The sequence below is a fragment of the Callospermophilus lateralis genome, chromosome 9 (genome assembly GCF_048772815.1).
Source record: "Callospermophilus lateralis isolate mCalLat2 chromosome 9, mCalLat2.hap1, whole genome shotgun sequence".
Lineage (NCBI taxonomy): Eukaryota > Metazoa > Chordata > Mammalia > Rodentia > Sciuridae > Callospermophilus > Callospermophilus lateralis.
In genome coordinates this window covers 63,103,749-63,115,902 of record NC_135313.1, presented here as the reverse complement: position 1 = coordinate 63,115,902, position 12,154 = coordinate 63,103,749, and the positions used below count along the sequence as shown (strand labels likewise).

The window sequence follows — 12,154 nt, the reverse complement described above, 5'->3', positions numbered from 1 at the left end:
TTCCAAGTATGTCCAAATTGGCAATATTTTTATACTAATGATAATCAAATTTCTGATTAAATTCCTTTCATTCATTACTGCACTACCACCAGAAGCACTTCCTGTGAGATGATAACAGATGACAAGACTATACAACAAGAATAATTACAATTCAGAATGGCAATTCTGTTAGATTAGAACCTAAATGGACACTTAACTTCAATCTTACTTATAAATAGGTGGATATTTCTTCTTTCAGGCACAAAGAGTAACTTCAAAGATGTTTCATCATCCAGTAGTTACTGTACACGTGTCTGTGTGATTTGCAAGAGCTAGAACTAAAATATGCCTTAAGAAGAACCTAGTGTGTTGTGATTTCTGACTTGCGCAGCTACTGTATGTGTACAGTTAGTGCTTATGTCAGTTTCCTATTTGCGGCCGCAGCAATTTACCACAAACACAGAATTTATACTATTACATTTATAGTACAACACAAATTTATACTACAGCTTGGGAGAGTCAAAATCAAATCTGGGTTTTTACTACGCCAAAATTAAGATGCTGTCTGGGCCGTGCTCTTTCCAGCTCTACAGAAGAATCTGTCACCTTGCCTTTTCTAGCTCCCAGAAGATTCCAGAATTACTTCTACCTTTAAGCCTAGCAGTATAGAATATGCCTTTCTCCTACTTCTGTCATCATTTTCCCATCCTCACTGTCTACTTGTCCTGCCTCTCTCTGTCATTTATGAGGACCCAGTGATTACAGTGAACACACCTGGAAAATCCATCTAAATATGCTTAACTTCTTCATATCTTCAAAATCTGTTTTGCCATATAAGGTAACACTCATAGGTTCCAGGATTTACGATATAATCATCTTTTGGGGAACTGATTTTCTGTCTACCACAATGCTGAATCTAGGCAATTGGATATACAGAATCTCTTCTAGAATCTGGTTAACTGGAAGAGTACCTTCTAGGAAAGAGTAAAGAAGCAACAACTAATTCTTTTTACCACGAGACATATGCTTTATTAATGAAGAAAGCATAGCATAGTAATCAGATGAATGAATGAATTTGGGGATAGTGACAGGTGGTACATGCACATGTGGTGACACAACACTTTGCAGGGAACAGGATCATGGGGAGGTCAGTTTAAGAAACAGACTCTGATCCTATGCTGGAGGATGCCACAAAATAGTAGCTGTTGCACTATGATGGCATTCCCTTCCACCCCTTTTGTTCCTTTGTCCTTCCTCTCCATGTTTTTAAGGTTTGTGAATTATGCAAAGACTGTGCTGTGCATTTGCTCTTTCATTTTATTCTCCATCTATTTCTTGGTTTTATAATATTCGAATGACGATAAGAATATATAAAACTCAAATTGATTACAAATTTGACTTGGCAGCAACACTTTGAATGTTTAAAAGGGATGAATCTTCTTATTAGCTGAGGGATATGCAAATATTAAGAATTATAGAAAAAATTTATTCCTGCTAATGGCTCTGAACCTATGATATGTCTGTTGGTATGATAGCCTGCACACAAATCCAAACATAGGTCATATATTTAGGTTTGATAAAATTTAATTCATCTCTCTCCCAATTTAATTCTAAATCAATTTTCTGAGTACTAAACCGTTGACTTCTTCATAACACATCCAGAATAAAATAGCAAGGCTGTTGCTGTGTCACTGAAAGTGGGCTTGCCTTCCTGAAAATGACATCTAGGCTTTCTTCAGTTTTGCAGGCTCCCATAGGGCTTGCCAGTGCTTTCTGCCTGTTTCTTAGCTGGGACTAAATAAAGGTTTCTTGAATTGCTTTCAGCAAATTTGAAAGAAGAAATAAATCATAGTTATTCTGCCAAACAGCTTATATTGCCATTAAAACTTAGAATTTCTTTTGAGTCATAATTATACACTGGATTAGCCATTTAGGAATTTAAATTTTTCATCGTATATATAATTTGAGTCAGTTCACAACAGAAAAGGCATCTCTTTCTGTCTGAATTTTCCTTCATTTGTTAACTGTAGAGGGTGATTTGGGGGGGGGCGGTGCGGAAGGTGGTACTTGAAAGAGGTAGCATAGAATAGTGGTTAAGCCATAGCACCTGGAGCCAGACTGCCTGACTTTCCTTCCTGGGTCTGAAGCTCAGCAGTCACCTGGGTTGGGACAGCATCTCTGTTTTCTTAATTGTAAAGTGAAGCTGAAAAGTCAAAATAGTCTCTAACTCATAGGGTGATTGAGATCATTAAATGGATTAATGTCTGACACCACAGAAAGAACTTCATACACATTTGCTATGATTTTTCACTTATAAGTCATTTTTTCAAGTCCATTATCCATATTCCATAATGTTAGTATTTTTTCTGATCTGTCAGTGTCCATGGAAAATTAACATTTATGCCTATTTATTATAATTGTTTTCTTCCAGTTTTCCTTTTCTCCTATTTTGTTTAAAAAAAAAAAAAACTTCTATTTTGAATTTTTATAGTAAGAAAACCTAGTTGAAATAGTTTTATCAACTACTCATATTCTATGATTATAAATATATATTTAAATATTTTTGTAAGATTTTCATTAATTTCCCTCCCCTTTTCCTACATTTGCAATGTACTATCCATGAGCAACTCCATTTGCTCATACATCTCTTAATCTTTTCCTTAAAATCATTACCCAATTTTCCCTATCCAATTTTTTGGTAATGCTGCAATTTCATCCTTTCTGCATCTTTTGCTCTTACACATACATATTCACATAGCCAACTCCATGATTCAATGCAGATGTCTCATCTTTCTGGATGCTTTCCCTGACACCTGCCCCATTGACATCCCAGAGGGATTGTGTCCTCCTTGTAGACTCCCAACTCACCAGGTCTGAACCCAGAAACATATTGGTTTATAACTGCCTGTTTCCCTCTAGCTCAGCTAAAAACTCTGGAGGACAGTGAATATGTCTTATGGGTTATTTTTTTTACAATGTTTGTTTAATTAGAAAGAGTAAATATATTAAATAAATCATATTAATTATAAAATCTCCATCATTTATTTTGGAAAAGTTTATCTGGAAAAATGGAACGAGATGTTAGTCACCCACAAATTTTTTCTCTATTGCTAATGATCATTCTGTTTCTGTGCTGCACTAATTAGCATGTAATGGTCTACCATTGCTACATCTTCATAGTGGAATGGTATCTGTTTCCAGTAGAATGCCCTCCTATCTCATTTAATAAAATTCATTTTTATAAATACTTGGCCTGGGGCTGGGTATGTGGCTCAAGTGGTAGCGCACTCACCTGGCATGCATGCGGCCCCGGTTCAATCCTCAGCACCACATACAAACAAAGATGATGTGTCCGCCGAAAACTAAAAAATAAATATTAAAAAAAAATACTTGGCCTGAAAAGAATATTGCCATGATGACTTTTCTTCATTTATATTTCCCTGATAAAAAATTTTTAACTTCCCAATTTTATTTGTTTCTTTTATATTTTCAGTATCAGTATGAGCCAGTAATAAATGGGTTTTTAAAGCAACACTTGGAGCCAGGGTCACATGAAGTAATGGTCTTGATACTGGAGCTTCTTTGGGTTTATTTTCTACATGAACAGAAAACGATTTGGGGAACTTTCCCCTGAAAAGTTGTAATTGTTTTAGTCAGCTTTTCCATTGCTGCAATCAAAAGACCTGACAAGAACAATTTTAGAAGAGGAAAAGTCTATTTGGTGCTCACATTTTCAGAGGTCTCAGTCCAGAGACAGCCATGTCTATTGCTCTGTGCCAGAGATGAGGTAGAATTTCATGGTGGAAGAGTACGATGGAGGAAAGCAGCTCAGGGGATAATAATCAGGAAGCAGAGACAGTTTGCCTGGTACTTTCTCCCAATATTTCCTTTTAAAATTGTATGTTATGATTTAGGCCTTATTTCTTGCCCACATCATATGGTTGGGTTATTTGTCTTTATCTTTCAATGAGAAGTTTGGCCTATGATTACTATGGTAGCAAACACATTTGTTTTAAGATGGACCTTCATGTTGAAGTATTATATTTTAAGAGCCTTTGTTTTCTTTTTTCCTGTTTTGCGATTATATGGCCTGTGTTTGACTTTTTGCTGCCTTCTCTTATGGAGGTCTATTTGGATTCATATAAACTCTTTGCTTCACAGAATTCAAATTTAAGTAACCAATACCTGGTTCTCTAATTACCTTTAGTGTTCAGTGTTGTAAAGGAAGTGTCTAGGAATGTCTGGATTTTGTTTCCTCATCACAGTATTCTTCATTTGCTGGATAATTGTAGAATTTTTATTATTTTGAAATTTTCACCAGGACTTGCCATTGAATATTTAAGTTTATTTACTTACATTGATGTATTTAACTTTATTTCTGGGTTATGATAAATAATTTCAATCTATAAAGAATAATTTTCAACAATATAGTTCTTTTATCATAATCATATTTGTTCTGTCCACTTCCTCTCACATTGAAATGCTTGTAGCCTGGACTTTGTTCTGCTCTCTACCTTCCATATGCATTTTAATTCTTGTAAATATCTTACTGTCCATAGTTCTTTTCTCATCTCCACAGCTCTATTCCTCTGATTACACCTCAGCTAGTTCTCTGCTATAAATAAGAGACAGTTTACATCAACTTCCTCACTCAGACACTGCACGTAGACTCTTAATAAAATAAAAAGCTCAAAGTACTTTCTACTTTATTCTTTAGACTTTGGCATAGTCAACATTCAGAAGGAAACGGGGAAAGAAATTAGGTTATTCACACAAATTTAAACATTATTTGAGCAAGTCAGTTTTAAACCACCTTGTATTGAATATTTATCTTTCGATCAATAACATCCATTGTGTTGTTATATAGTCATTCTTTTCATATAACTTTATCCAGATATATAGTTTGGAAATGTGCCTCCCACAGTCTAAAATCAATAAGAAATATTTGCATTTAGAAAATGTGCTGAGATGAAAACTAACTTAAAAGTTACAGAGTGACAAACCACTTGGCCTCATGAACCTTGCCATAGTTGTTGGATGTGATATGCAAATAGGCTTGTTATTGCTTAATATGGTGTGAGCATGTCATTTTTATAAACTACTGAATTCCGAATCTCCTCAACGGCTAGATTAGGATGGTTAATAATAGATACATGACTGTTCCTTTTAAAAGGTCTCCTAATATTCATCATTGCATACTCCTAAATTTTCTTTCTTTGGTAATAGAACTTGTAAAAGCCGGAGAAAATTTCAGGATGCATTGATTACATTGATTATTCCTCATTGTTTTTTGTCTCTAATGTCTAAGAGCTATTTATCACTTCCAAGGAAACATATAAAAGTGACCATACAGTCTCTTCTGTGGCAGACTGAAGATATGTGAACAATTGGTTAAGAAAGAAGGAGTATTTTGCTTATAAACATTGTACCACTGTATTTTTTAAAGATGCTTTAAACATGAACTCTCGATAGAAAATAGAATACAGGAAGGCATAACAAATTTCTGTAATCTTGGTCAAATGTATTGCTTGATTTATTTTGCTTTCAAAAACTATAGAAGAAAATCATATATTTGGGACTTTAGAAAACACAACTCTAGTCCTACAGTGTCCTGCAGTGTCTTGTGATTTCAGAAAATAATATAGACATAAGTGGTATTTATCTGCTATAAAATTTTTATACTACAAAAATTAAAATGTAAATTTATTTCCCTAAGAATCTCAGAAGCCTTATAGAAGACATTGCTATATTCCTTATCTAATAGTAGTCATGATAACAGATTGTACTTTTATTATGTAAATATGTATGCACCTTATTCAGTACTTCTTTCCAAGTACTTCTCTTTATGCTATTTCTCCTTTATTGGATTTATTTTATTACACAAAGAATTAATATGTTTTTGGGATTGGCAATTATGTTTACATAAGCAAACAAATAAAAGCTTTCTTTATTTAGTGTGTGATTAATTCCAAGCACAGCTATGCCATTAACTCTGGAGATTCAGGAAGATTCACTACACTTCTTGGATTTTTGTTTACTCATCTGCACAATGAATTACCTGTAAACCCCAGGGACAGAAACCTTCTAACAAAATCATTTTGTGATATTAATATTTATAATGCTTTCTAATAGAAACAGACATCTGAAATTTTACTTTTCCCTTTCTCTTTTTCATAGAGCACTTTAGCCTTTCAGTCTGTTCCTTCCCTGTCCTATCTGCATACTGATCAGTTTCCTCATTGCCTATTTTTCCAGGAATACAATATGACAACAAGCATCTTTATTTGTTCATCTGTCTCCTTTCTCCTTAGAAAATATTCAGAACTCATTTTATACTGCTCTCCAAATTCAACTGCATAAAGTCTTTTGAAATAAGGTATTATGAGTTCAGATGCTTCCTGCTACTCTCTTCTTCCCCACACATCCCTAAGGAAAAGGATGTCTGGATGTCTTGCCAACCCCCAAAATTTATATCAGGTGTTATCAGCACCAAGTTAGGAGTGTATGGGTGCAATGCATTATCATATACTAAGCAAGAAGCATCACCTTGTTTTCCCAATAAAATATTGACAGACATTGACTGAGGAGACTCAGAAAACAACATGGAATACAGCCAACTGACTCAAGGTGATTTTTCTACTACATGCCCCTACCTGAGTATGTTGTTACTGATGTGGGAGAGAGAGGGGGGAGGAGAGAGAGAGGGAGGGAGGGAGAGAGAGAGAGTGAATTAAGTATCTATTTCATGATCTGCATGAAAAGGTATTGAACAATGGAATCTAAATCTATTAATACTCATGCCACCAATTTCTTGAACAATAACCTTGGGAATATTTCAGTAGGTTGAAATGTGATAAGAATTGAATACTTGGGGCTGGGGATGTGGCTCAAGCGGTAGCGTGCTCGCCTGGCATGCGCCGGGTGCTGGGTTCGATCCTCAGCACCACATAAAAATAAAATAAAGATGTTGTGTCCACCGAAAACTAAAAAATAAATATTAAAAATTCTCTCTCTCTTTAAAAAAAAGAATTGAACACTTGAAAATTAAGTAATATCTGTAAATTTTACCAAAAACAAACAGGTTGAGTTTCTATTAATAATAAAAGAATGACAACATATGTAAGTAGTATACGAAGTGATGTATATTTAATGTGGAAAAAAATTGAAGGATCATGTTCAATGAACACTTCATAATGTTCATTCTCAACAGAGTAAAAATAGTACAGTATATTCATAAACTGAATGCATCTGTGCAGACAAATAATCCACATGGGGATAATCATGATACTTTTTCCTTTAGTATATAAAAGACTTTCAGCAATTGGTAGTAATTGCTTTTAAATCAGAATTGACTGGAGGAATGGACTTGTATTTGAATATGAGGATTTAGATAACAGGTGAATTTCAAAGACAGCTGACAATTTTATGAACATATCAGTTTTATATGAACAATATTGATATAAAACAACTTGTTATTCCTTTATATTTTATATTTTGATAGCATGTTAAATATATTTCTACAATTTTAATTAAAACATGAAAATGCTTATTTAACTAAGAAGTCTCTAGAGAACACCAAATGCTTAGGGAGTCAAACCTCAAATTATGTTTTTATTTTTTCTGAGCCATAGGAGCTATTTTAACCACCACTGTCTACCTAAACCTTGAAGACACCAATTAAAAGGATTACAAATTCAACAAGATGGGTGTGGAGACAAGTGCATGGAGTACTGTATACATGGCATGTGTTAAGGTCCTCTGAGTGGCAGGCCACTCCCCTCATGTTAGGCCTCTGAGCAGCAGGCCGCTTACCCCATAGGCACAGCCCTGGGCATAAGGCCATGTGTAGCAGTCCCTGCACTTGCTCCACGGCCCACTCCTTAATTGGCCACTGCAAGGACAATTAGCAGAAATTGCATTGGTGGCTTCTTGTAATCTGCTTAGCTACTGCCTGAGAATATATACATGGTTACTGCGCAATAAAATCAGACCTGCTTCCTGCTTGGTCTCTGGAGGTCTTGATTAGCAACTCCACAGCCACACCCTCCTCTACCCTGTTCTGTGGACCTTACTCCCTGGACAAGAGAGAGCCCACGCAGAAGTGTCAACGTGGAAGCCAAAGGCTGAGGAGAAACAAGGAAAGATTGGCTTCGCTGTTATCTGAGGTTGTTTGGACCTTGGTTCATCATGACATCAAACCAACAAAAATAATAAAGTACATCAAAAAGCCCCTCCTGTTGAGTTCCAGAAGCTTCCAGCCCTCAGAGTAAAAGGAAGGGCTGCATGAATGACAGATGAATATACATAAACACAGAATATGCACCCATATGTGTATATATGTACATACATACCATATATAGACACATATGTGCATATACACACTTATATACCTCATTCAGTTCACTAGTCTCAAAAAGAGCCTTTGAAATGGTTTTGAAATCAAAAGCACCTAAGAGTGAATAATAAACCATCAAGCAGGGTGTCAGCATAGCCAAGAGCACTAGATCCAATAAGACCAGCTCTGGCACATATGCCAAATACGAGGGTCTTCATGTGCCTTTCACTTAAGGAAATATTTAGGTAGATGTTCCCTTATGCCTAAAAGGATTTGGTTAGATTCATTTCGACCAGCTGATCTCTAGATCTTTCTGTTTCTCTCACCTGTCATTCTGTGGTCCTGTCATCAGTCTTGTGCTATTTCCAGTTGTGTGATTGCTACTGCCCTGCATTAAACCGTGGGAAAATATCAGACTCTGAAATGGGTGACAGACAAAGCTGTTTCTAATGATACTATTACTTTTTTCTTATGTAACACACTTCTCTATGAATTAAAAAAAAGCCTACAGTCTATAATTCTCAAAGCACGTGCATATTTTAGCTAGTTGTATCTCCTTGAGGGTTGAGGGGTGAGGACAGAAGCAAAGAGCAATTTTTAGACTTGCAAAAGATTTAGTCTAACCATCTTCAAGTCTGCCACTTATGAATAATGTGATCCTAGGAAAGTTTTTTAACTGCTATAAAATTCTGTTTTCTCATATATAAATTTTAGAAAATAATAGCACTTACCTCACTAGGTCATTAGAGGAGTAAATGAGATAATGCTCTTATAGCATTTAGCATAAATACAACACAGTGCTGGAGAAACATTAATTATTAAATATATACACACACAAACACACTTGTCTTCAAAATAAATGCAGGAGAAGGAGGAAGGGGTAGTATTTCTTTATGCTTATAAAAGCATATACTACTATTCAGGCATTTTGTAGCATTGCTTGAAACTTGAAGTAAAGAGGGTGACCATGAAACATTAAAAATATTGTGACATTGTTTTGTGAAGCCAAGTATTTTAAATGCCTTCACTGTTTGTAAGGTAATGCTATGTTCTTTTCAAGCCTGACACATAACTAAGGATGCTACATTTGTTTTCAGTGACTGTTGGCCCTACTAAGCCTGCAGAAGACCGTCCTGCGGGGAGTGAGGGTGTTTCGGATCTGCAGGAGGTGGTCTCCCTAAAGGAGCGGATGGCGAAGTACCAGGCAGCTGTTTCCAGGGGTGACTGCCGCAGCTTCTCAGCTAATGTAAGCTGCTTTTCTTGATTCTGTATTAGAAAATGTGCTTGCCGTTGGTCCAAACCCTCTTCTTACATTTGCAAGGCAAGAATACCATTAGGCAGTGGAATAAAGTCCAAAGAAGACAAATACAGTGCAAATCAAATTCAGATCATTTGAATTAAAGCTTCAGTTCTGCTATATATTGGTTGCATGAACTTGAACTACTATTTTAACCCCTTTTTGAGCTTCAGTTTCCTTAACTGGAAAATGGGAATAATCAACTACCACATAGGGTCTTAGTGAGAAATCAAGGAGATAATTTATGTGTAAGCCAGAAGGCACTGTATAAATGTGTTATTATTGTCATCATTATCACTTAACCTATAGCTATTCTCCTCAGGAAGGTTGGGAATTAATTTCAAATTTTAATAATGTGGGTTTGCATGCTGCCCTCCTTGGTCTCATATACGGTTCATTTAAATTCTCTGGCTGTATAATTTCTTTTGCTTTTCTCTGTATGCACTAAATCCATTAGGAGAGGCTTAATCAACATAGAAATGAGAGAGATTAGCAATGTAGGCACTCTGCTAAACCAATTATGATTATAGGAAACTGCAGGATTCAGTAAGACCACCAATTTTTAGAGCCAACACATAATAAAGCCATAGTCAAAAGAATTTGTTAGATTCTGAATTCTTTACCCTTCAGCTTAATGGAATATAAGAATGTTCTTTTATAATTATAATCTCCAAATTAGCCAAGTTGTGTGTGTGTGTGTGTGTGTGTGTGTGTGTGTGAGAGAGAGAGAGAGAGAGAGAGAGATTAATCCCAAAAGTAGTATTTTAAAATAGCTACTCTTAACATTCTTTACAAATTATTTAGATACAAGGCTGACTGTGCCAAGCTCATTAACAATATTGCAATTCTAGATGACATTTAAGTTTTTACATAGTCATTAAAATACATTTTAGACACAGCATATATTTGGAATGAATGTTCAGAAATGACATAAGTAACTAGTTGGCTTCCAAAACAAATAGTAGCAAGTAGCATTACAATGCTTCCTACCAGTCTTCTTAGAGGGCGCCCCCTGCTGGATATTCAGAACTTCCATGCAAACAGTCTAAATTGGAGAAATGATTCTTGGGGAAACAGTGGATCTTGGAAGCACCTGGTTAAAGGCTGATAATTTAGTAATCAACCTTTTATTTATGAAGACTTTAATACTTCCAGGTACTCAGATAAAATAAATTGGTATCATGTATTATTTGTATTTTTTCTGGTGCTAAAAAGAGAATGTTAAAAAGGGGCGCATAGGGGGCTGGGGTTGTGGCTCAGTGGTAGAGCGCTTGCCTAGCATGTGTGAGGCACTGAGTTTGATTCTCAGCACCATATATAAATAAATGAAGTCCGTTGACAACTAAAAATACATATATTTTTTTAAATAGGGGGGCACATAGGTAAATTGGTCTATTATTAATACAATAATAAAAAAATTTAGCAACAATCTGAAAGTTGTCTAGGCATAAGAAATTTAATATTCATCTTTTATGCATATTTTACATGCCAAAATACTGACTGAAATTACTTTTAGGAGATTATGCAGTTAGGTAGTAAGGAAGCCAAGGTCAGTTTGTTATTTCTTGAATCTGGTACTTTTAATTAAATTCAACTTTCTCCTTCTGTTATAATATGTATATTCTTTGTCCCCAAAATACCCTATTATCAAATATTGTGATGAGAAGAGTACATACTTACCTTAAAGGAAACCTGATAAATACGTAAAGAAAAGCAAAATAGCTGCCTTGTTTACTCAGTTGCATTATATGCTTGCTCAATCCCTTATACATATCCCCCCCGCCCCCAAAAAAGGAAAGGAAAGAAAAAATCATGGAAACTGCCCATGACTAATGTCTACGCAATTAACTCAAATATTTTAAGTGTAAAATCTGGAAGTCATAGATTCAGGCCCAGACTGAATCCTATGCATTCCACTCATGCTTAGATAGCTAGCAATGATCAGTTTCCCTTTGTCTTACACTAAGTAAAATGGCATTTTTTGAGACTTAAATGAAAGTCATGTGTGGTCTGCAGAAACACGTAGAAAAGAAAGGGGAAGTAATGTTTGTTGAGAAATGGATTAAAATGCCAGATTCTACGCTGTGTGATTTTATTTCTCTTTTCTATTTTAACACTCAAAACAAATCTGTGAGAAATATATTGCTATGTCCAGTTTTTTTTAAAAGGTTCAGGAATTTTAATCCCAAGTTTTGTCAGGAGTAGGGTTAGACTCACTGTCCAACTCCCCAAATTATGTCATTTCTATCAGATTCTATAACCTATGGACCATTCTTGGTAAACAAATTTGATAGCTATCTAAGTATATTTCTCTGGGTTTGAGTGTCACATATTTAAATTAACTTCTTATCATTGACATAGCTATTAGATTCCATATGTGAACTCCAAGCCAAAGAATAAGAAACATGGAAAAATTGTAAACCTAAACAATTTCAACACAGAGCAGTCTCTGTTACATGGTCATTAATAATTACATGGGTTAGAGAGGAAATTTAGAACATGGTGCTAAACAAGGCAAAGTTACAGGAGTGATCCTCAGTGGA

At 35.3% G+C, this 12,154-nt stretch overlaps 1 protein-coding gene across 2 annotated transcripts in view; it reads left to right on the top strand.

The window, feature by feature from the left end:
- The window catches only part of Xirp2 (xin actin binding repeat containing 2), a 75,140-nt gene that overhangs the window by 15,418 nt on the left and 47,568 nt on the right, over positions 1-12,154 (top strand). For both annotated transcript variants that reach the window (XM_076866556.2, XM_076866555.2), the window contains exon 2: positions 9,412-9,560. In XM_076866556.2, coding sequence (XP_076722671.2) covers positions 9,504-9,560 — 57 coding nt within the window. In that variant the 5' untranslated portion in view covers positions 9,412-9,503. The remainder of the gene's footprint in view (positions 1-9,411; positions 9,561-12,154) is intronic.